Source organism: Andrena cerasifolii, chromosome 8 (genome assembly GCF_050908995.1).
Source record: "Andrena cerasifolii isolate SP2316 chromosome 8, iyAndCera1_principal, whole genome shotgun sequence".
NCBI classification, from domain to species: Eukaryota; Metazoa; Arthropoda; class Insecta; order Hymenoptera; family Andrenidae; genus Andrena; species Andrena cerasifolii.
This window is the reverse complement of record NC_135125.1, coordinates 1188392-1214933: the sequence shown is the minus strand read 5'-3', so window position 1 is coordinate 1214933 and position 26542 is coordinate 1188392. Positions and strand designations below refer to the sequence as shown.

The window sequence follows — 26542 nt, the reverse complement described above, 5'->3', positions numbered from 1 at the left end:
CGTGTCGAAGGAAATTTTTGGGAAATAAATTTTGTGATAAAAATCGCCAGCTAACAACGAGCACTTCCGCGAGAAAATTAAAATCCGCGCGTGCCAGTACAGTGATAGTGAATTCGAGTCACTGTTATAGAATCATCGAATTCGTAAGTGTATTTAGTGCCATTGCGAACATTCTACTTTGTAAAGAGTGCGAACAAAAAATAACATTTGACGAATCTGGACATCGAGGCCTCGGCTTTAAAATAACAGCCAAGTGTACATGTGGCACGACAAAAATAAGTTCTGGTCCATTTATCCAAAATGGCTATGAAATTAATCGGAGACTACTCTTCGTTATGAGAATGCTGGGCATCGCAAGAGAAGGGATTAATGTTTTTTGTGGCCTTATGGATCTTGGACAAGGTCTAAGCAAAAGCTGTTACGACGATATTGTGAAACTTCTTCATGATACGACAAAAACTGCATTTGATATTCTATGCAAAAAGGCGGTTGAAGAAGAAAAAAAGAAGAATGAGGAAAATGGAAGACCTGCATCAAGTTTTAAAGTTTCCGGCGATGGATCTTGGAAAAAGCGCGGCTTTTCTTCTCTGTTTGGTGTAATTACACTAATTGGATACTGCAGTGGTAAGGTGATAGATATTGTGGTTAAAGGGAGTTATTGCCAAGCATGTACATATTGGGAAAAGAAAAAAGATAATGACGATTATAAGCTGTGGTTGGAAGATCATGCTGACGAATGTTCCATAAACCATCACGGCTCCGCAGGAAAAATGGAGGTTATCTCCATGGTTGAAATGTTTTCAAGATCGGAGGAAAAGTTCGGAGTGAAATACTTGAATTATATTGGTGACGGAGACGCGAAGACATTCAAAGCGATTGTGGACATGCAACCTTATGGCGATGATTTCGATGTAAAAAAAAGTGAATGTGTCGGCCACGTCGAGAAAAGAATGGGAAGTCGTTTGCGAAGCGTAAAAACATCTGCTAAACTCGGAGGTAGAGGAAAATTGACAGAAGTCCTTACTAAAAAATGGACAAAATATTACGGTCTAGCTATAAGAAGGAACCATGAATCCGTTGAAGAAATGCAGAAGGCTGTAATGGCTACTTTCTATCATATGATTTCCACCGGTGAAAACCCGCAACACCAAAACTGTCCCACAGGAACTAACTCATGGTGCAAATGGCGCGTTGCAGAAGCTGCAGGTACCATAGGAAGTTATGAGCACCTACCTGCACTCCATCCGGACGTACAGGAGCACATTCTGCCAATTTATGAAGATTTGTCACGAGTAGATTTATTAGAAAGATGCTTAGGTGGCCACACACAGAATGCGAACGAGAGTTTTAACGCCACAATATGGCGATTGGCCCCTAAACATTTAAACTGCGGCTTCAAAATCGTGGAAATCGCTTCTTTCCTGGCTGCTGGCACATTTAATGAAGGCTATAGTTTTGTGCTGCAATTAATGCAAGCACTGGACCTCATTATCGGCCGAGAGTGCAAAATGTTCGCCCATGAACACGACGCGCAGCGGCTGAAGAGACAAGAACGGCGCAGCCTCAGCAGCATCAGGGAGGAACGAACTATTCGTGGGGAACAAAATGCGGCCCTGCTCGAAGAGTTTGAGGAAGAGGAAGGTCTAATGTATGGACCTGGCATAGCGGATTAGCAGAAAACAGCTGTAGGTTTCCGGAAAGTGTTATTTATCTGCACCGAAATCTTTAAACGCGTTTTTCTCGAAACGAAAGTTGTACACTTTGCGGGCAATGTAACTCCAAAAATATTCAACCAATCGACTTGGCCTTGTGCACGGATATTTGTGAACATATGCTTCACAGAGCTAAGTTATTGGTATAATGATATTGTTTAAATACATAACTTTTTTTACACATTTAAGAGGGGGAGTCTAGTGTAGGGGTTCGAAGAAATCGATTTTTTTTGCATAAATCAATAGTTAAACATCACGATAATATGCTCCCAAAGCAGCAAAACGAAATTCGAAAAATTAAAGCGGATATAGCCGATTTTGCTACGGAGCGCCAGGCTACCACAAAACTTGAAATGTGTTTTTCTCGAAACGACAGTTTTATACTTTGCGGGCAATGTAACTCAAAAAATATTCGACCAATCGACTTGGCCTTGTGCACGGATATTTGTGAACATTTTCTTCATAGTACTAAGTTATTAGTATAATGATATTGTTTAAATAAATAACTATTTTTTTTAGACATTTAGGGCGAAATTTCGTTGGAAACAGTGAACTTTTTATTCAAGGGGCCGCCATTTGTTCATTTTGCATCTTTTAAGTTTCAAATTTCTTCATTCTGTGCGTACACTTATAAACTAAAAGAAAATTGTTCGATTTTTGGTTTCAGATGAAACCAAAAGACGCTACGTTGCCCGCAGTGCAATAATTGCGTCGCCAACGGACTGGGCATAACTTTATTTGCCGCTCTTTTTTAATAATTTTTTTTTTTATATACCTTAACCTGTTAATACAATATCCTGAAAGTTTCAGAAAGATCTATCAAATACTTTCTTTAAAAAAAATTCCTCAAAAATGCCTCGATTTTCATTTAGTTACACCAGGCTCCCCCCTTAAGTTCTCCCATGGTGTATTATCAGAATGTTCGCGGGCTGAGAACTAAACTTGAAGATTTGAAAACCGCAATTATGTCATCGGCTGTTTAGTATGACATTCGTATTTTTATAGGAATTTGGCTTAATACATCTATTTCTTCGTCTGAGTTAGGCCTGGGTGATTTGAATGTCTTTCGGGTGGATAGATCCCCAGCACTAGTTTTTTCGAGGGGCGGGGGGCGAGGGGGGGGGGGGTGTCCTTGTTGCAGTTAGAAACTCGTTGCCTTGCTCGATGATTCATCCCATAACTGATGATTTGGAACAGGTCTTTGTACGGGTGCGCCTTCATACTAAGTATGTCATCTTCGGTGATTTATATCTTTCGGCAACCTCCCATCCGGATCTCTACGATAATCATGTTGGCTGTGTTTCGCAGATTTTTCACGATTTTAGAGAGGACGTTTTCTATATTTTGGGGGACTTTAACCTCCGCCATGCAGTCTGACCTATTGCCCAGGCTCAAACTGTTAAAAAAAAAACGGGGATTTCATCTCTTGAGTCAACTGCCATTGATCTCCTCCTCGAAGGGTATAGCTACTGCGGCCTAGCTCAAGCGAATACTATTTTTAACTCTCTCGACTATTTGTTAGATTTAATTTTTGTACAGGCCACTGAAGTTGTTGTTGATAATGCCGTTCATGCCCTAGTCTCTCCAAATATGTATTATCCACCGTTAAATGTGCGTCTAAATGGTTTGTTTATGTCTACTGACCATAGCCGTGATAGTGTCATGTATTATGATTTCAAGCGAGGAGATTACCTTAGCATAATTAACTACTTGAATGCTATAGATTGGGATTCAGAGTCTTGTGGGATTAATCCGAACCTTGCTGTAGATCGTCTATATTCTCATTTTAATGATGTTATTGCGGCCTTTGTCCCTGTGAGGACGTTTAGACGATCTTCGTATCCTCGGTGGTTTTCGCCTCGGTTGAGATCTCTCATTCGGGACAAGAAGAGACCGCATAAAGTTTACAAAACCTCCAACTCTTTTAATGATTATTTGTTATTCTCTAGTCTCCGCTCTCAGTGCAAATTATTAACTAAGACTGATTATCGTGAGCATGTCGACGCTACTAAGAATTCTGTTCGGAGTAATATTAGGAATTTCTGGGGGTTCGTGAATGCCAAGCGGAGTGACCATGCACTTCCTACTACTATGCGCCATGAAAGTTCAACCGCTTCGTCGTGTTCTGCAATCGCTAATTTATTTGCTACCTACTTTGAATCAGTATATACTTCTCCGCTGGGGCAGTCATCGGCCTTGAGCATGGACCAAATTTCGTATATGGACCTTAACCTGAATGAACTCACTATTTCTATTGGAGACATTTTCACTAAGCTCAATGGTCTTGACACGAATAAGGGTCCGGGTGCTGATAGCATTCCTCCTCTGTTCTTCAAACAGTGTGGTTTTATTCTCGCGAGGCCTCTTTGGAATATTTTTAATGCTTCACTTACTACTTTAGCTTTTCCTAGGAGGTGGAAGTCTAGCCTTGTTACTCCTGTCTTCAAGGCCGGTGATCTCTCTGATGTTCGGAATTATCGGCCCATTAGGAAACTATCTATAATGCCCAAAATATTTGAAGAGATTTTTTGATTCTAGTACCTTCTTATAACTGGGAAAAATATTGTGGCCAATATCTGCAGTTGCTTTCCTGAGAGTATTGTATTGGTACTTGGTCAGTTTCATTTGAGTTATTAGTGCCAGAGCAGAATAAGCATCAAAGGCCCTAGTATTAGCTTCCGGAGCAGATGAAGTAGCAGTAGCGTCGATAAGGTCCTGGGAAAACGAGTCTCGGTGCTCGCTTACTTTGTATTTCTTCGCTCGATCACAACAGTCTTCAAAATTTTTCCTTGGCCTGCCTTCACTATTTGCAGATAAATCCACAGCTTCTAAATCGACACTTACTAAATTTACCACAAAGACACCTTCCAACCAATCGCAGTATTTTTTATAAAACTTCGCTTTAATACGGTGTACTGACCTAAGTCTCAAGTTCAACTGTGATAAAAATCTTTTATTAATTTCACTCACTATTTTATTAATGTGGTCGTCTTCGAAAACCGAATAATTTTCGTGTAAGAAGTGTTCAAATGATTTATTCGCGTGGAAGAAAACTTCGCAGAGAACTTTGTACAAAACTGCGAAATTATAGGATTTATTAATTTCAATATAAGATAAAGCAAATCTTTAAAACAATAAACAAAAACACTCTTTTATAGTTTATACTTGCTTGCTGTTTTCATGCCACGAGAGCATTCTCATGTATTACTAATGAATTTTCATATTGCGTGGCTTCAAATTTCCTTTTATGTATTTCACATGATTTGCAATATTCACATTTGACATGGTGGTATATCGTTTTGTTGAAACTCATTCCTATGAGAGTAACAATTTTGTACAGGCACGAAAATCATCCGAAACACGTAGCGAAGAGCCGTGAACCTATTCAGGAGTCCTGCTGTTCCCCCCAAAATTTCATATGTTCTCAAACTTTAAACATTAATATCAGCTAGTGTTGCAAGAAGTAGCAGCTAATTTTTGCAGGACATTTATGTGATGGTATCTACTTTCAAAACATATCATCAAGAGAACGTAGGAGCGCCTAGCTTTTTTGTAAGCCTACAAAAAGCAGTTACAACCTCAAATACCTACGTACCTTTCTTTAAGGCTCGAAAACATGATTTCGTTTATGTATTTTGAAAACTATTTACGTCATACATAAGCTGAGACTATACCTGTTTATAATACATAATTCATTTGATTATAAATGTCCCCAAAAACAAAAGGAAAATGTCGGAACTTTGGTTAGAAAACTGTCAGAATCTCGCTAGAATATGAAAGGTCTACTTCAGATGCATTTTACTTGCGTATTAAAGAGAAAAACACATATCCCTTTTCATAGAAATATAGATTGGTTCATTATCTTCCAGAAAATAATAATCGATACTTAAAAACCCGACTTTCATAATTTAGGGTTTTTCCAGGTTTGAACCACTGTGCGCCGGCAGGTTAAATTTGGTAGTTCTAGTGTTAACTAAAGTTTTTTGCGAAAATGTCGTAAACTAAAGCCGGCCGCCAAAAAGTTTAAAGGGAAATGTTCCGAATAATGACCTTGACAATATATGCCAAGGTCATTGAAATCGGAGAATCCTCCCCTAAAATAAACATTTACCATGTATGTACGAGAAGAAGCAATGCAATTGCCCGATGACTTGAAGCCAGAGATGAGCATTATTTAAATAACAAATTATTATAAATGGCGTATCAAATAAAAAAGACTTTAGTCTTATTCGTCATGAATAAGACTAACCCGAGTCAATTTTTAATCGAAGCGCCCATGATTGAAATAATTCAATCATGGGGATTCAATCGTCGGCCATGATTGAGCTACTTTAATCATGGGGATTCAATTGTCGGCCATGATTGAACTACTTCAATCGTGGGGATTCAATCATGATTGAACGAATAGTGTTCTCATATTCAATCGTATTTTAATGGATTGAAGTTCGACTAACCTTGGCGAGCCTTGAGACTCACGAGAGCCTTTGATCGCTGCCGCGCGAGGCCCGAGCCGAACGACATTGTATCGTTCACTCATCTAAACTGGCGCCTGGAGTTGCTCGGCGATGTGTCATCGATTATACAGAAAGTGAATTTCCTTATTTTTTATCGTATCATTATGAAAGTGGCACCAATGGATTCCTTGCATTCTCCCGATTAAACGGACAGAAAATAATTTAAATCGGACTACTTTTAACGAAACGGGGCTTTCAATCCGATTCAAGGTCCCGACTTAAAACATTCGAAAAAAATAATACCATATTCGCTGAAGTCTTTTCTATAGAATAAGTCTATCTGTTGTTAGTAATTTGTATACTGAACGTTAAAAATAGCGGTGCGCCCCGTTGCAGGTAAGCGAACCGCGCGCTCCGCTATTAAAGCACGGTTATTAACATGTGTAATGTGCGCTACAGAACCAGAGTTGGGCAAAATATAATCTAATTACAAATTACAATGTACGATTAAACTGTAATTGTGTAATTGATTATACATTATTTTCTGTGATCGTTCATTTAGATAGTTCACACAAGCAAATGGTTAACTACCTAAATTAACAATTACAGAAAATAATATGTAATCAATTACACAATTACAGTTTAATTGTAATTTGTAATTAGATTACATTTTACCCAACTCTGTACAGAACACCCTTGAAAGGGTCGATTCTAATGTGTAGACTGTGGACGCGCCACGAGGCTCGTTGAACGAGGGACCTCGTGCAACATGAAGCCCCGCACGCGAATGGTTGCGCGCATCGTCGAAATCAGCGGAAAGAATAGAGGCTTCCGATTGTTGAAAAGCCTTTGGGCTTGGTTTATCAGGAAAGACCTACCCACCCCACTGTTTTGCTTTCCTGCTGCGAGCGAGGACCTTCGGGCTCTAATAGACCGCCCGTTGACAGCTGAGAGCAATAAAACCGATAGGCCAGATCAAATACCCAGTAGAGAAAAGTGCATGATTTTATTGACGCCTAACTTAAGCGGCCTGTAGACGCACAATATATGGAGCGTCTAGGGGCCAATTTTCATCTTCATTCGCACAATATATTGTACAACCTTTCAATATTATTATGCAACCTTCCAATATCATCCACAGACGGGCAATAATGCGTCTAGGGGCCACTTTAATTATACGTTAGAAACGATTTTATAAGGATCGTAAAGAAGTTCGCTCCAGGACAGTTATGGGGTAAGGACTACGCGGCCTATCACAGTTCTGACCAAAAAACCATAGCCTTCCCCATTCGCGTGGCCAAATCCTCCAGGAACAGAGTCCCTAATATTTGGCAATACGACGTCAGGCCGCTTGCCATATCTAAACTCTCTCTCTCTTCATTCAAACAAGCAATCTTTCGACACCCGATAATTGGAAAACCTCATGCGGCCGTCAGCTATCGCCAGTCGCCAGGACTGTTTACTCTTTAGCCTCATGCACTCTCCATCAGGACCGCGCACAGGTTAAGTCCCTGCCATAAAATCCTCGAAGGCAGAACAGCGTGGAGCCATCCGCCTTCAGCCTCACCCGTACATTCGGTGACGCTAGCATGCACTTGTAAACTGAATTACTAATTGTATAAGAATACTTTTTGACGTTTCATACATTTTTCCAGTTAATATTAGGTCGAGAAGTAGAAATTTTGGGGAAGAACGTTGAGTGTGGCCTCTGTGTTATTGGGTTTTCTTCTTTATTGTCTATGCCTATGTTGTGAGGAAGTTTTGACGGAGAAAGGAAGTAGGCGAGCAGAGTAATGGGTAGAAAAGTGAATGTAAGAAAGGTCGTGGACAGGAATAACCTAAGGGTTGATGCATACCAGTGAGTCCAATGCTTTATGGGTCTGTTTTCGCTACAACGTTTATGGTGGTGAACGTTTGGCAGGCAGATGTGTAGTTTAGCCGCTTCAGGTAGTAATTGGGAGTTTTTCTCGCTAGGCACGTAAAGGTAGTTAAAAGATTAGCGTTTCACTCCAATTCTAAGAATTGCGGAACTAGCGATGGAAAAAGTGAAAAAGTATTGTCGAAACATTAAGAAAAATTGAAAAACTAACTGTTGCTAAAGTGGATTTTAAAAAATACAGTGTTGTGAAGCTCGTCACGACACTATTTTTTCCATTTACAGTTTGTTTATCCAATCATTACTATTCGAGATAAAAATTATAAACAAAACATTTTTCTTCGTCTAAACTCTAAAGTCAATCTTCCACATAAATTGTGATAATTTCAATACATTGTAAGACAATTCGGCGCTGAGCGGAGAAGGCTGGTCGAATCATCGTGGGTCTGTTTACGGTGCAACGGCTACAGCGACGACCCGGACCAATGACGCCTTCGCCGGGCATAAATTGTTTCAAGAGTCAAGGAATATGGAAAACAAACTGGACCAGTGACTTCGGCAGACGAATGGCCCCTGGAGGGTTTTCCAAACAAGCGGACGTTTAGAAACCTCAGTTCATGCTGTGCGAAATATATAATAGTACAACCAATTCCGATCTTGATTTTCATTGACTTCAAGCTTTTTCTTTCAAATTATTAACGGATCGTTATGAGACTTAAAACAAACATAAGAAAACTCTAGCGAAGCTGTAAAGTGTATGCACAATCCATTATGTTAAAGAATATAATAATATGTACAGGGCAGAATCCATGTTTTGCAACATTAGCCGTTAAAAAGTATCGAGGCAATTTTGAGGTACACAGGGAGTCACAAAAATGTCGGAGTTCCTTGAAAGGGGTGACTCAGGGGGTGATTTGAAACAACTTTTTCCTTAGCGAAAATATTATCCGAAGCTTCGTTAACGAGATATTAACAAAAACCCCCGACCAATCAGAGCGCGCGCCTTCCGCCCGTGCTCCCGTTGTAACGTTGGCTACGCGGTAGGCGGCTGCGCTTGTACTACGAAGGTACGAACACGCAAGTCGGCATGCATCGAAGAAAACCGCGTTACACAGTTTTTTTTAAAGCAGAATCTTAAATAATAATTGTTTGAAGTGTGAGGACAAGAAATACGCAAATTTCGTTTTCAAATAAGGCATAAACGGAAAGGTAATGTAACAAAAAATGTACGACAAGTGATCATAATTCATTATTGAGGTAAAAATCCGTAGTTTAATTACGGCCAACATAAATAAATTTAAGAAATAATATTAGTTGTATGAATAAAGTCTTTCCCATTGGATTTACGTAATCAGTATAAAGCAACCGAATTTTTATCGCAGTGACATTCGTAAACTACCAGAAAAATGGCAAAAGGTAATTAACAATAATGGAAGTTATTTCGATGGTTGAGTTGTTTTCATACTTTTTAAATCAAACTGTTATTGAACCCTAAAATCGAACAGAATTTATTTCTACACCTAATAATCACTAATAAATTAAATAACACTCACCCCTACGAGCACTCCTTTCCTTCCTTTCCTTCCGTTTCGGAAACCTGTGTCACTAAGTAGGTCACTGTGCCGATCCTGGTCATCGGTGGAGGAAAAGATTTATGGTAGGGTTGCGCCCAGTGCTCAGCTGATCGCAGGTATACGACACCACCCGAAGGTAAGGATCGCAACGTCAAGTGCGTCCGGGTTAATGTACCGAATATTCACTTCACTGCACGGCCACTAACACTAATCACTTAATTTACTTTTCATGGAGCGTGTTGTTCCTACGTTATAAAATTGGTGGCCCTGAAAGGGGCCGACTACTCTTAGTTGTGCAGTTGCTCGATGTGACCACCCTCAGCGTCTATGCATGCCTTGCGGCATCATTGACTCCGTTGAGAATAATCTTGACGCCAAACGCCGAATCGTACCCTCGCTGGGGGTTTGGATGTGCGGGTATTCCCGTGCAAACGCTCGCACAGTAGCACTTGCGTTTCCGTTGTTCCCGGCGAACACCCAGAACATCACGTAATATTCTTGAGCGGTGAACATTTCTGGGACGAGATTGCTAGCTGACTGACAGGATTTTTTCCAAGCAACTTCCTCTACCCCCAAGTAGTTTCTCTCGTTCCATTATGAGTTAACTCCCACCAGGACAAGAGGCTTTAGGTAAAAAGAAGCCAGCACATTTTCGAAACACACGTGCTTTGCAGAAGTGCAACGAACGACCCATCCTACACTTTCACATAAGTCCGCGCTCCGTCCTTTTACTGCCAATGTATCCATTGCTTCGAGGTAGGCAGCAGACACCACGTGTTTCGGTTCGAAAGGGTCCGAAGAGAAGAGAAACGGAAAGTCTTCGAGTTGCTATAAAGAAAAAAATACTGTTTCCTGTTTCTCTTTTCCGATACCCTGAGTTCACGTCTGCTACGAAGCGGAACCAGCTAAGCCATAAATTACCCAAAACAAATCGTTCTCTACCGCCGACTTGCAGGACAATACGGTAATAAACCGCGTCCCTGGCGAAATGCTTTGTCCCATCAGCCTGATTAATTTTACATACGTCTCGCGGAGAGACACAGGAAGAAAGGGGGTAACTCGCTGACTGCGCGTAGTCCCACCTGCTTCGTCTTTCCTTCCAATTAAAGGCAGATCCCTTATCACTAGAGTATAAGCACGCGCTCGAATTTTAAAACAAAAGCACGCGTTGACGTATTCCGTGCGAGAAAAGGTGGGCATGAAGTCCGATTTGTCGTAACCTAAAAAAATCTGCCCCGCATTCCTCACAAACGGCCACTGTTTTGAAGAGGCCTTCTTCACAGCCATGTCTCCTCCCCGAAGCCCACCTTCTGTCGCACGGAATACGTCGACGCGTGCTGTTGTTTTGAAATTTAAGCGCGTGTTTATACTGGTGGGCCTTGGGGTGGAGACATGGCTGTGAAGAAGGCCTCTTCAAAACAGTGGCCGTTTGGGAGGGATGCAGGGCAGATTGGTTAGGTTAGGACCAATCGGAATTCATGCCCACCTTTTCTCGCACGGAATACGTCAACGCGTGCTTTTGTTTTGTTATTCTAGCGCGAGCTTATACTCGAGAGATAAGGGATCTGTCTTTAATTCGAAGGAAACACGAAGCAGGCGGGACTACGCGCAGTAAACGAGTTACCTCCTTTCTTCCTGTACTTCTCCGCGAGGCGTATTGATGTTGGATATTACTTTTTAATTGCTAGTTCCCAAAAATTAATCAGGCTGGTCGACCAAAGCATTTCGCCAGGGTCCCGGTTTATTACCGTATGTCCTGCGAGTCGGCGGTAGAGAACGATTTGTTTTGAGTAATTTATGGCTTAGCTGGTTCCGCCTCGTAGATGACGTGAACTCAGGGTATCGAAAAAAGGGAAACAGGATTGGTATGCCTTTTCTTCTTTATAGCAACTCGAAGACTTTCTGTTTCTCCTCTCTTCGGGCCCTTTTGAACCGAAACACGTGGTGTCTGCTGTCTATCTCGAAGCAATGGGTACATTGGCAGTAAAAGGACGGAGCGCGGACTTATGTGAAAGTGTAGGATGGGTCGTTCGTTGCACTTCTGCAAAGCACGTGTGTTTCGAAAATGTGCTGGCTTCTTTTTACCTAAAGCCCCTTGTTCTGATGGGAGTTAACTCATAATGGAACGAGAGAAACTACTTGGGGGTAGAGGAAGTTGCTTGGAAAAAATCCTGTCAGTCAGCTAGCAATCTCGTAGCAGAAATGTTCTCGGCTCAAGAATATTACGCCATGTTCTGGGTGTACGCCCGGAACAACGGAGACGCAAGTGCTACTGTGCGAGCGTTTGCACGGGAATACCCGCACATCTAAACCCCTAGCGAGGGTACGATTCGGCGCTTGGCGTCAAGATCATTCTCAACGGAGTCAATGATGCCGCAAAGCGTGCATAGACGTTGAGGGTGGTCACATCGAGCAACTGCTCAACTAACAGCGTTCGGCCCCTTTCGGGGCCACCAATTTTATAACGTAGGAACAACACGTTCCATGAAAAGTAAATTAAGTGATCAGTGTTAGTGGCCGTGCAGTGAAGTGAATATTCGGTACATTAACCCGGATGCACTTGACGTTGCCATCCTTACCTTCGGGTGGTGTCGTATACCTGCGATCAGCTGAGCACTGGCGCAACCCTACCATAAATCTTTTCGTCCACCGATAACCACGATCGGCACAGTGACCTACTTAGTGACACAGGTTTCCGAAAAGCAAGGAAAGGAAGGAAAGGAATGCCCGTAGGGGTGAGTGTTATTTAATTTATTAGTGATTATTAGGTGTAGAAATAAATTCTGTTCGATTTTAGGGTTCAATAACAGTTTGATTTAAAAAATATGAAAACAACTCAATCATCGAAATAATTTTCATTATTGTTAATTACCTTTTGCCATTTTTCTGGTAGCTTACGAATATCACTGCGATAGAAATTCGGTTGCTTTATACCGATTATGTAAATCCAGTCTGAAAGAATTTATTCATACACCTAATATTATTTTTTAAATTTAGTTATATTGGCCGTAATTAAACTACGGCTTTTTACCTCAATAACGAATTATGATCACTTGTCGTACATTTTTTGTTACATTACCATTTCGTTTATGCCTTATTTGAAAACGAAATTTGCGTATTTCTTGTCTTTTCACTTCAAACAATTATTATTTAAGATTCCGCATTAAAATAAAACTGTGTAACGCAGTTTCCTTCGGTGCATGCCGACTTGCTTGTTCGTATCTTCGTAGTACAAGTGCAGCCGCCTACCGCGTAGCCAACGTTACAACGGGAGCACGGGCGGAAGGCGCGCGCTCTGATTGGTCGGGGGTTTTTGTTAATATCTCGTTAACGAAGCTTCGGATAATATTTTCGCTAAGGAAAAAGTTGGTTCAAATCACCCCCTGAGTCACCCCTTTCAAGGAACTCCGACATTTTTGGGACACCCTGTATACTGCCTCGTCATATTCGATGTGCTGCACATACCCTGAATTTGTGTATTACATCAGACATGATACGCACAATTAACAACGATGAAGTGCTGTCGGGTATTCATAAAGACGCCATGCAGAGATGTAACCTGTTGTGGAAGGCGGTGATCAGGCCAAAATCCGCTGAAATACTACAGGAAGCACTTGATCACACATTGAAACGACCGGGCGAGACACGGTGGAATTCCCTATACGATTCTCTCAGACAAATTTTAAAAATTAAGAACAAAATGACTGACTTGGCAAAACTTTTAGGGATAAAAAATGTGTTAAGAGAAAATTACTTGACATACTTAGAAGAAAACATAGTATGTACGGCGCCAATCGTGGAAGCGATAGACATTTTACAGGGAGACAATTTTTCTATGCCAAACTTTTGCCATGTTTATTGTCTCGACGTCGAAAATTGAGAATACTGGCGGAAAATGATTGGAAATTCTGCAGACCTATCAGTAAGTGCCTTCGCGACGCGGTGAATTCGAGATTTGAAAACTATTTGGAACTCGCCACACCGGAGTCACACAATGCCGCCCTGGCCGCATTAACGCATCCAGAGCTTAAAAATGTGTGGTTCCCGTGCATTACCGAGGAGGACCGTGGCAAAATGGAGGAGCTCCTTAAACGCACAATAATTGAGGAAATGAAAGCGAATGAACAATGCGCAATAACTCAACCAGCTACATTGTCTGATCACAAGATTCGCAATCCATTTTTCTATTTTGGTGATACGAGTTCGCTGGGAACTGCAGAATATGGTTCTAAAGCATCACTTGAAGTTAGTAATTTTTTTCATTTAGTAAATATATAATGGAACATACATATTGCTAATCTGTTCACATTTCACTTTCAGATATTACACTATTTCGCAGAGGATGATACAGAATTCAACATTTTAAAAAAATATATATTGTTGCGAGCACCGGGTATAGGCCCGTGCATAGCCTGCTGGTGCTCGCAGCTGAAGATAGAAGAAGGTCGGCCCCCTTCAAGAGGACGATCGAGAGGCCGACCAGAATTATATTTAATTATATTTCTTAAAATATAACACACCATTGCCATCATCGGCTCCTGTGGAAAGGCTCTTTTCTTATGCCACGATGACAAATTCTCCAAAGGCTAATACCCTTTCTGATAGAATGTTTCAAAAGAGAGTGCTTTTGAAGGCCAATTTGAAAGATTAAAATAAAAAGGAAACTGACTCTACGGTCGCTACGATACTTGAGTTGGTTGCCATAGTTGAAGATGAAAAAGGGTTTTGAAACACTAGTTAATTGGTTAACTAGTTAATTAGTTAGGGGTGCAGATGACCCTGATGTGAAATCAGGGAGTCGCGGAAAATGTTAGTTATGCCTCGTAATACAGATCTCCTCGAAAGATGTCTCAGAGGATTTCCACAAAATCGAAACGAAAGCTTCGACTGTAAAGTGTCGAAACTTCAAAGAACATCCGCATAACTTCCGCTGATCGCTGATCGCCGTGCCTCACTTGCGACGAAAAAAAGCAAAATTGAAATAAGAAGAAAAGTAAAGGCCATAGAAGACCTTAATGCCTTAATCTATTCGAGGAAGACGTAATGTATGAACCAGGCATCGAGTGAAACCCTTAGGTAGCAAATTATTAATGCGTAAAGTACGACAAAACTGCATGTCCAACTTTAAACGCGATTTCCCGTAAAATACATTTTCCACAACTGTGAACATAAAATCTCGAAAACTATTCCCCAAAATGTGTCGGGAGCATATTATTAATATAATTTCTTAAAAAAAAAGATAAAAAATATTTTTCCTGCAGAAAAAGGACAAAATCGTATATGTACATAAAAATTGTATTAATTTTTTTATCCGAATTTTGCATCCGACACAATACAGAGACTGTCTTACAGATTATAAAAACGCTTCTGCTTTGTGTTTTAGGTAATTCACCTATCCGGAATAATGTATACTCTGGGCTGTACTTCCGAAAACCGGTCAAACCCGATTGGGCTGAAATTTTGAAAATAGCTTCATTTTGCATAAAAATAACGTTTGCGAGAAGGATTTTTGGTGACTCGAAATTTTATTTTACCATTTCAATGTCGTTCCCTTCCTTACCGACAGAGCGGAGAATCGGATACTACAGTTATTCAATGCATTCTCCTTATTAATCTCCTAAAATCTATAAAACAGAGATCAACTTAGAAAGAGATATCAGCTTGATACTGATCGATCGTTCAGGGGAATGCTGTACTATTGTTGGAGCCTTACGCATTGGCGAAGCCCGGTGCGTAAGGCGTCTACCTAGAAGAGAAATCAGTTGCGGTCGCTGGGCCCGTAACTCGTGCGCCTATTCCAGAGATAGCAGCAATGTTGCGAGAAATATTTTTAGCCATTTAAGTTAGGATGCAAAATTCAGTTAAAACTGCGTCTTCAGAGCATTCGGAACGTATCTGGAAGTGTTATAGTAATATAAATTTTAAGTCCCATGAATCTATTTTCTTTAACCAAAAAATTAAATAAGCGAGAGGACGCGATTCAATGGCTTAGGGAAATTGAATTGATTCCTACTGGAAGGTTTTGTGTCAAACACAAAAGAGAAATGGACTATATTGAAGAACCGGAAGGTTTAGGCCGTTTCCGATGCCGCAAGCATCAGAAATACAATCACAGTATTTCTGCAGCGCATAATACATGGTTCTTCTTTTTCTTCTTCTTCTTATTATCATCATCATCATCTAGTTTATATCATATTATACCTTGTTGTTTATTTTATGTGAAAGTAGGTTCGAATTTTGTCATGTCAGCATTGAGACGTGCATATTAATTACTTACGCTTTTGCAAGACGATTTACATTCGAGCAAGCACGGCATAAATGCAGTATTGTTGAGGGTGAAACAGTTTCCTCAGAAACTCGGTTGAATCACGCGGTTGAATTGGGAAGACTCACTCCGAGACCCATATGCAACGCCGCTTTTCTCAGAGCTGGAGACGTTCCTCGAAAATCGGGTGCATTCTCGAACGGCATCCAGTAACGCGAGCGCCAACCCTTCTCGTAAAGATACCGCATCTGGAAAATCAAAGGAGAGCCACCGCGTTGAATCATCGCAGTCCAAGGTCACGATTTCCACCAACCTCTCGGAGCCGTCACCGAAAGACAAGGGGTCTAAGAAGTTCCGCAACTGCCCGATGTGTTCAGGTAAACACCCATTGGGGTCCTGTCACAAATATAAGAATCTGAGTGTCGCAGATCGCCTCACCTACACCCAGAAGGAAGGACTTTGCCTGTCGTGCCTTTATTCTGGACATAACCAAACGGACTGTCCGTCGACGAACCGCTGCTGGGCGTGCGGTGGTGCTCATCACACGACCCTTCATGACCCTTTACGGCTCTCAGCGGCCAGCCAACGATGCGATCACCTCCGCCTCCGTCTCGTCGACTTTTGTTGCGTCTACCACCACCCGACAGGTTGTATTACTGACGACCGCGCGGTTGACGTTGGAATCGCCCAAAGGCCGTTTACTGCACGTACGAGCACTCATCGATACCGCTGCGGAATCCTCCTTCGTCAGCGAGTGGGCGGTCCAGGCTCTGCGACTTAGGAGGCGTCCAGTCCATCTGACGCTCACTGGTCATCAGGAGACTCCAGTGGGGGTCGCGCGTCAGTCACCGTTAGGTTACGGTCTCGATGCGATGACGCATTCACCGTGGACTTCGGAGCTCTGGTGTCGAAGGGGTTGACCACTCCAATCCCTTCGCGGCCTATTCCGGCCGACGACTGAGACCATGTTAAGGGTCTGACTTTAGCCGATGCAGACTTCAGGACGCCATCCCGCGTCGACGTACTTTTGGGAGCCGACGTCTGTGCCAGGCTCTTCAACGAGCGTCGAGAAGGATCACCTGGTACTCCAACGACCATACCAACTCCCTTGGGATGAGTTCTTCTTGGAGCGGTCGAGCTCCGGGACTCGGGTACGTCACAGAATTTGGCACGAGTTCTCCAAGTTCGTTGCGACACCGAGTTGCAGGAACAGCTTCGACGTTTCTGGGACCTTGAGGAGATGCCGTCGACCCCCACGCTGAGCCCAGATGAACTGTCGTGCGAGGAGACGTTCAATCGGGAGCACCGACGAGACGCGAGCGGAAGGTATCACGTCCGCTTACCCTTTCGTATCCCCCCGTCACTGCCAGCAGGTCCTTCGCGGAGAGTGGCCCTCCGACTTCTACTCGGTGCCGAACGCCGGCAAGAAAGGGACGCAGAAGGGACAGTGGGACACCAAGACGGACTCGCTGACGATGAAGGGTATACGGTGCCGGCCCTCCGTCAACCCCGACCAGTGGACGAAGAGGTCCGCTCTCTCAGTGGTCGCCAGCCTGTTTGATCCCTTAGGATGGATGGCGCCGGTGCTGATCCAAGCAAGGATACTTCTCCAAGACTTATGGCTGGCAGGATTAGACTGGGACGATCCGATCCCCTCTGAGTTGGCTGCACGTTGGTCGGCGTTCATGGACGAGGTGGATTCGCTCTCGGGCACGGTTGTGCCGCGCTGGATCGGGTTTACTGGCGTGGGCATCGTTGTGGAGGTGCATGGATTTTCCGATGCCTCGGAACGGGCGTATTCGACAGCTGTTTACCTTCGGGCAATCCATCTCTCTCAGTCCGCGAAACTCAGCCTCCTTGCCGCCAGGAGGAAGGTTGCACCGACGAAGCTGCAGAGTATTCCACGGCTAGAGCTCTGCGGGGCGCTCCTGCTGGCACGGCTGCAGTCCACGCTACAAAATTCATTGAACTTAGGACGGGCAAAAACCCACTCCTGGACCGACGCGTCTGTGGCCCTGGCGTGGATTCGAGCTCATCCATCGAAATGGAAGCCCTTTGTAGCGCCCAGGGTAGCCGAAATTCAACGGCTGCTGCCGGATGCGACCTGGAGGCACATCAGCACGACGGACAACACCGCGGACCTTGCAACCAGAGGATATCGTCCTCAGAGTTGCAAGCCTCGAGCCTCTGGTGTAATGGTCCGATCTGGCTGAGCGACACCAGGATGGAATGGCCGTTCCCTCTCACTTTGCTGGATCTCGGGAATATACCGGATCAACGAACGGGAACCCTCGTCGCCGTTCACCAAGTTGAGCCGCAGAACGAGTACATCTCTCACTTTTCAAAGTGGTCCCGACTTGTCAGGGTGACCGCTTACATTCTTCGATTTATTCGAAACGCACGAGAACCCGCCGGGAGAACGATGGGCCTCCCACTCAGTGCGAGCGAGCACTGTCGAGCCGAGATTACCATTTTCGGCTGAGTCAACTAGAGGGATATCCGCTCGAGATCGAGGCGCTTACGCGAGGTAAGCCGCTGCGCGTCCCGTCCCCTTTAATAAGCCTCACTCCTTTTATAGATTCAGATGGAGTGATGAGAGTCGGCGGCCGTATCCAGGACGCCCCGGTGCCGTACGCGCAACGTCACCCAATTAATCTTTCACGCCACACGCATGTGGCCACATTAATTATTGAGGTAGCTCACCTGCGCTCTCTATACGGCGATGTGGACCTCACAAGGACTGTCATACTTCAGCACTTCTGGATCCCACGTAGTCGCCCCCTCGTGAAGAAGCTGCTCCGACGCTGTTTTGGATGCACCCGCTTCAAGGCCACGACCGGCCGACAGCTGATGGGCAATCTTCCTGGTGTCTGTCTCCAACCATCGAAGCCGTTCGAGCACGCAGGCGTCGATTACGCTGGGCCCATCCAGGTCCGCACGTCAAAGGGTCGGGGGCAAAAGGCCTATAACGGTTATATGGTGGTGTTTGTTTGTCTCTGTACAAAGGCCGTCCATTTGGACGCGGTGACGGATTTAACGTCTACTACCTTTATAACGGCTTTCTAACGCTTTGTTTCCCGACGAGGATGTTGCGCTCAGTTGTGGAGCGATAATTCCACAACTTTCCGCGGAGCAGACGCGGAGTTGCGACGTATGTTTTCAGGGCCCCTCGGAGTTTCGTCGCTCGGCCTCCCAGGAACTTACTGCGAAAGGCACGGAATGGCGATTCATCCCACCTTATGCGCCTCACTTCGGTGGCCTTTGGGAGGCAGCGGTCAAATCGGCGAAATACCACATTAAGCGGACCATAGGGGATCAAAAATTAACTTACGAGGAGTTGAGTACGCTCCTGTGTCAAGTCGAAGCCTGCCTCAATTCTCGTCCCCTCATGCCGATCACCGAGGATTCCAAAGATTTGCTGCCTCTCACCCCGGGACATTTTCTTATTGGGGAGCCCGTTACGTCGCTCGAAACCTCCTCTGATGCCGATGTCGACGTTACGGGACTGAATCGTTGGAGGCTCGTTAATAACCTCCGAAATCATTTCTGGCGCAGGTGGCAACAGAAGTATCTTCACCTTCTTCAACAACGGCCGAAGTGGAGGACTCGCATCGAGAACCTCAAGGAGGGATCGCTGGTGCTCATCCGGAACGAGCTGTCCTCTCCGACGAACTGGCCGCTCGCACGTGTCCTCAAGATGCACCCCGGGTCGGACGGTCTCGCCCGCGTGGCGACGCTTCAAACCGCCACGAAAACTTGCACGAGACCACTCACTAAAATTATACCACTCCCGGTACAGATCACACACGCCAAATCGAACGATGCGTCGCAGTAGCCGGTCGCGATCTTTACTTCATCGCTCGCGGTCACGGTCGTTTACGGCGGGCGGCGCGTCCAACTTGAAAACATTCGTCGCGACCGTACCCGTCCGTGCCCCACCACTGTACTACCCGTATTGACGTGCGCATCGATTGGTGATTTCGCCGCAGAGCGTCTGCCGGCGAGGCGGGCGGTATGTTTCGGAAACGGATAGTAGCGGGGGATTTGGGGTCTGTGACTGGCATCACGGTACGATTCCTTGTGTTAGTTACGTCTTTATTCTTTTACTTTATCTTACATTATACTTATACTAACTTATACTAATTTATACTAACTTATACTAATTTATACTAACTTATACTAACTTATACTAACTTATACTAACTTATACTAACTTATACTAACTTATACTAACTTATACTAACTTATACTAACTTATACTAACTTATACTATACTTATACTATCTTATATTATCTTATATTATTTGTACCGACAATTTATGTTATCAATAGCAGCGCTCGCAAGGCGGAATTGAGGCATCGGCAGCCGCGTGCCCCCCGCGTCCCGCGGGGCCCCGGGTGGACCGAGTAGCTCGGTTCTCGCGGGTGCCGCGGGGGGACGACGGTTGGCCTCCTAATTACCGCCGATTTCTGCCGAGCGAGCTATTGTCTTAGTGACGACGACACGGTATATCTCGTTTCTCGAGTGTTCCGAAATATAAACAGTTTAATTTAAATTGCGTTCGTTGTTGCTGGCAATCCTTCTCCGCGATTCGGAGTAGAACAAGTGACTTTTCGGGAGGGCTCTTTCTTTAGCGATAACCGGTATCTTTATCTTGGGCTCGGGATAAATCTTCGTAGCAAACGCAGATTCCCGAAAGAGTACAAATAAAGTTGTTCTCGGTAAAAGTTAATATTTCCAGATTGTAATGAATTAGTTTAATGGAAAATTTACAAATAAACAGATAGGTATTTTAGCAAAAATAAAAAATGCATATAATGTACATGGCCTAAACATAGTGCTACTTGAAAAATTGATTTTTTGTTTAAGAAAATAACCGAATTTCAATAACCTGCAAGAACCAGCAAAAGTTGTCCTTAAATTATATTAATGTATTTATTAAAGTGACAGAAAAACTATATATTGCAGTACTTCTTAGTGTTTTGCATTATGTGTATTCCCTATATATTATATGCACTTTTTGATTTTTGCTAAAATACGTATATGTTTATTTGTAAATTTTCCATTAAACTAATTGATTATAATCTGGAAATATTAGCTTTTATCGAGAACAACCAGTATGTTTACTCACACATAATAAACTGCAAAAAGTAATCATAAATAAGTAAAAAAACAACACTAAAAATAAGAAATAAGTAAATACTATTAATGTATACATATGTACAGGAAAAACTAACAACAAAAATAATTTTGCGCAGCTAGAATCGTATTTTAAACCACAGTGTGCGATTATTTCCAAACATTTGTATGTATATGTAAGTAGTGCTCGTTAAGCCGATCCAAATTCCAAAATCATGTTCATTATCATTCTTTCTTTATCGAGGAGTCGAAGACATAAGTCAGACTCTTCAGTAGCGAACGCTCGACATGGATCGCCGAGAACCATGGGGCCATAAAAGACAAGGATGTTGAAAATCAAAAATGACATTAATCGTCTCCTTGTGTTTTCGCGACAATAATGACATCAAACCTGACATAATTTGAACTATGATTATTAACGATATTACACATAAAATTTATTTGCAGAATTGAAAGCCCCGTTTCTTTAAAAGGAGTTCGATTTAAATTATTTTCTGTTCGTTTAATCGTGAGAACGCAAGGAATCCATTGGTGCCACTTTCATATTGATAGGATGAAAAATAAAGAAATTCACTGTCTGTATAATAGATGACACATCGCCGAGCAACTCCAGGCGCCAGGCTCGGGCCTCGCGCGGCGGCGATCAAAGGCTCTCGCGAGTCTCGAGGCTCGCCAAGGTTAGTCGAGCTTCAATCCACTAAAATACGATTGAATACGAGAACACTGTTCGTTTGTCGCGATAATCGGCAATCGACCCCCCCCCCTTTCCCTCCAATAGACGAATAGGTTTCCCTTGTACAGACCCAGAGAAATGGGTCCAGTTGGAAATCCGACCATTTGGTAAGAAAAAGGCACATTCCAAGAGTCGCCAAGATGGTTATCCATCTTGACAATAGATCCCTTTTACCAATATCCTGATTTCCCGAACAGTCCCTTTTCCCAAATTCCGGGTGTCGCCAAGATGGCTCCTTCTGATATCAGATTTCCCAAACGCCCCCTTTTTCCAAATTTCTTAGGCTGCTCACCTACCCTACCTCCCACCCCTTCAGTAGCTAGTTTAAATACCGGTCCCAAACAGAGGGATGCGGCAGTCGCAAACCTCAGACCAGTAAGGATAGAACACCGTTCCGAACAAACATTGTAAAAACTTAATAATTGTACCAGTAATCATAATAATGAGTTAGTAGTTATTGAATCGGAGTTACCTCGACGACACGTTCAATCATGATTGAATCTCCATGATTGAAGTAGTTCAGTCATGGCCGACGATTAAATCCCCATGATTTCAATCATGAGCGCTTCGATTAAAAATTGATTGGGGTTAGTCTTATTCATGAGTCTCGAATAAAATTTTCGTCTTTTAGTCGAACTCAATTTTGTATTTGAAATAATTTTTTGCCCATCTCTGCTTGAAGCAACATTTCAATAGGCAAATGCATGAAATTCTGGGATCAGGAATTCCCAACCAACAAGGGAACATCCCAAACCCGGAAATTCAAAAAATTCTAAACCCTTGTGAATATGTAGGGAATTTTCTCCTGATTATGACGCAATTTTTGTTTACTGCCCAAATTCAATCTACTGGGATGTATTGCCCCTGAAAATTCGGTTATTTTCCAATTTCGTGTGAAAACTCAGGAACTATAAAATAATTTTTTTACCAAATGATAGATCTAATTAAAAGAAGTAACTTTTGTCTTGAAACTTTTATTCTGTCTCTTACAGTTCGCGAGTTATAACACAAAATCGGAAAATAGCCGAATTTTTAGGGGTTACTTTCACCCCCTTCGAGTGAATTTGGGCTGCAAACATAAATTACGTTGTAATGAAGAGGAAATCCCCTACGTATTGACAATGTTTCAGAATTTTTTGAATTTTTGGGTTCGGGATCTTCCCTTGTAAGTGATGCATATGTACAGTTTGTCAGAAAAGTCTTTCTCGATTTGAGTTCTATAGAAGGCTGACTTTCCTCCGCCATGGAAAGTCCCCTCTAGTCCTTTACACTGGCAATCATGCGACTCGCTGAGTTTCGTCGGTTTCGACGCTCGAAACCAACGCGGCCATACAATGTGCACTAAGCGATAACAAATTTGCAGTTCTGCATCTCTAATCAGATCTTTACGAAAGTGGCGTCAATCGGTTCCTCGTGTTTTCTCAATCAAATTTGCCCCAAAAATTATATAATTCGAAGCATAATTAAGGAGATTACGTGAAAATTTGTTTGCAGAATTGAAAGCCCGTTTCATTAAAAATAGTCCGATGTAAATTATTTTCTGTCCATTTGTGTCACTTTCATATTGATACGATGAAAAATAAACAAATTCTGTTTCTGCATAATTGGTGACACATTGCCGAGCAACGGCGATCTCGCGCGGCTCGGGCCGCAAAGGTTCCCGTCGGTTATTCAAGCTTCTAAGGTCGTATTTAGATATATTGGTCGGTCAGTTTCGTGACGCGGATTCTCCCACCATACCGCTTGCCTGCCTCGGTGCTCCTTTTCTCAACGTTTTCTGACTCGCTCTCGTTCTATCTCGCTCTCGCCTTCGTAGACAGAGAGTAAGCCAGAAGTGGTGGGGATAGGGTCAAGCTCCTGACATGTAGGCCAAACCGAGTTCTTAGCGTAGAAATACATACATCAGAATAGGTGTGTGTCAGCTCCGAAAAAATTCAGGAGCTTTATTGGTCAGAACATTAATTCTTTCTCGATAGCTTCATCTCGTATTGGTCTACGCATAGCTTCGTAATGCACACAACTATTACGCTAACAATAAGAATAAATAACAGCCACACGGCTACGTTCAGACGGAGCCGAACAGCATTCCCGTTACCCCACCATACCCTTCGGGGGCCAAGCAACTCCAACTGACAAATCCACAATCGTCAGATAATCTGTTCGCGAAAACGAATCGACCGGCCAATAGATCTGAATACGACTTTAGCATAAAGATGCAATGAAAGATGAAAAATTATTCGAAGCCCAAGATGAAAGGCCTTCGAATAAACAAAGGAAACTAATAAATACCCGAAGCTATATAGAATTTTAGATTTAAGGTGCACACCCCCTCTCCACCCCGCCTCCCCAAACCTCGTGTCAATCGGCCACTGGGCCATTCGGAAGTAAATCGTTTTATTTAAATAATGCCCATTTCTGCATAGGAGCGGAAAGAGTTACAAAAAAATCAGGGAGTCAACTTTTGATCGGTTTGGAGACTTTTTCTTGTTATATGTTTTATACAAAAAAATTAATTTTTTTAACGAAACAGGTATTCAATTCTGCAAACAAATTTTCACGTAATTTCCTTAATTGAAGGATCGGGTGCAATAAGGGGACTAGCGCTCGAAAATGGGAAAAATTATTGTCCAAATGCTAAGAAAGATTTGAAAATTAAATATTTTTAAACTGAATTTAAAAAAAAAACACATTTTTTGTTTACAGTTTGTTTAAAAAAAATTTCATCGTCCAAAATCATTATTTCTTTAAACATAAATTGCAATAACTTGAGCAAATATTAACGGATCGTTATGAAACTTAAAACATTTCATCAGAAAACTCTAGCGAAGCCGTAAAATGTATGCACAAAACCCTTATGATAACAAATGTAATAATATTTATTTAAAAAGTAATACTGGACATAATCGATGTTTTTCAACGTTCGCCGTTAAAAAGTATCGAGGCAATTTTTAGGTACATATAACTTGCAGCGACAAAGTTTTTCTTTAATATACAATGAAGATTTTCGCTAATTTTCACACTGATTAATATATAATTGTAGAAAATATGACGATACATATAAATCTCGCGCGCCACCAACAGTCAGCGGCCGCGTATAATGCGCTATTTAGCAGTCTTAGCACTCGCGTTCATTAATTTTAACTAATCGATCAATTAATTAATTTTTTAATTCATTAATGCAGTGTTCTGGTGAAGAACATCGTAATGCTCGTGAGCTAATATTCTAGGCCGTAGAATCTACGATATTGTCAATGTACAGTTGAAACGCGCGCCACTGCACGCTATCGTTTCTTAGCATTTATACGTGTCGTCGAGGTAACTCCGATTCAGTAACTACTACCTCTTTATTATGGTTACTGGTACAATTATTAAGTTTTTACAATGTTTGTTCGGAACGGCGTTGTGACCTTACTGGTCTGAGGTTTGCGACTGCCGCATCCCTCTGTTTGGGACCGGTATTTAAACTAGCTACTGAAGGGGTGGGAGGTAGGGTAGGTGAGCAGCCTAAGGAATTTGGAAAAAGGGGGGCGTTTGGTAAATCTGATATCAGGAGGAGCCATCTTGGCGACACTCGGAGTTTGGAAAATGGCGTGTTTGGGAAATCGGATATCAGGAGGAGCCATCTTGGCGACACTCGGAATTTGGAAAAAGGGACTGTTCGGGAAATCAGGATATTGGTAAAAGGGATCTATTGTCAAGATGGATAACCATCTTGGGGACTCTTGGAATGTGCCTTCTTCTTACCGAATGGTCGGATTTCCAACTGGACCCATTTCGCTGGGTCCGTACAAGGGAAACCCATTCGTCTATTGGTGGGAAAGGGGGGGGGGGTCGATTGGCGATTATCGCGATATACGGGGTGATTCTCTAGCTAGAGTCGTCAAACGCGATGCCCGCCAACAATCAGGTGTCCAGCTGAGTTTCGTGGGCTTCAACGCTCGAAACTAGCGGGGCCATACAATGTTGCACACTAAGGAGTCACGAATCTAAAGTTCTGCAATTTCTAATCAGATATTTACGACAGTTACGTCAATCGATTCCTTATGTTTTCTCGATCAAATTGGCCCCAAAAATGATATAATTCGGACCATAATTAAGGAAATTACGTGAAAAATTTGTTTGCAGAATTGAAAGTCCGTATCATTAAAAATAGTCTTATTTAAATTATTTTCTGTTAATTTAATCGGGTGAATGCCAGGAATCCATTGGTGTCACTTTCATATCGATACGATGAAAAATAAACAAATTCGCAGTAGCACCGGCAAGTGCATTGGCGCATATGAAAAGCTATCGAATAAGCAATTGCAATCTAAAGTCACTATTACACCAACACAATTTTATATATAATGTTTGTTCAACTGCTTTCTGCATAGCACGTTTAATTATCTTATAATGAGTATATAACTTTCAGGTTCTGCTTCATTGTTTTGCTACTAAAAAAATGCCTAACCTAAGCTAACAAACTTCATTTTCTGGGGACATCTCCTCATCTATTTTTTCTTTTCACTTATAATTCCTTACTGCTAACGTAGAATATTGTAGCATAAGCACATTTCAAGTAATTAAAATGTACAATGAATTTTCTTCGTTTGCACTACCAGTAGATTTTGCGTTTAAATTTTTACAAGTACAACGCAACAGCATAGGATTTTTTTCTACATTCAGAATAGAATGTGGAAATAGCAAACAGCTCCCTCTCGCGTTCATCAGGATGCTGCGTATCTATGGGTATTACCATTTCTGTCCATTTTTATAACTTTTTTATAAATTTTATCAGTGAAATTTAAA

At 42.5% G+C, this 26542-nt stretch overlaps 2 protein-coding genes across 7 annotated transcripts in view; one reads left to right on the top strand and one right to left on the bottom strand.

The window, feature by feature from the left end:
• The window catches only part of LOC143372209 (uncharacterized), a 568382-nt gene that overhangs the window by 192154 nt on the left and 349686 nt on the right, over positions 1–26542 (bottom strand). The window lies entirely within an intron of this gene.
• LOC143372228 (uncharacterized) lies at positions 336–1818 on the top strand. The gene has a single exon (XM_076818274.1). It carries the CDS (start codon positions 336–338, stop codon positions 1671–1673), a length of 1338 nt encoding a protein of 445 aa, XP_076674389.1. The 3' UTR covers positions 1674–1818.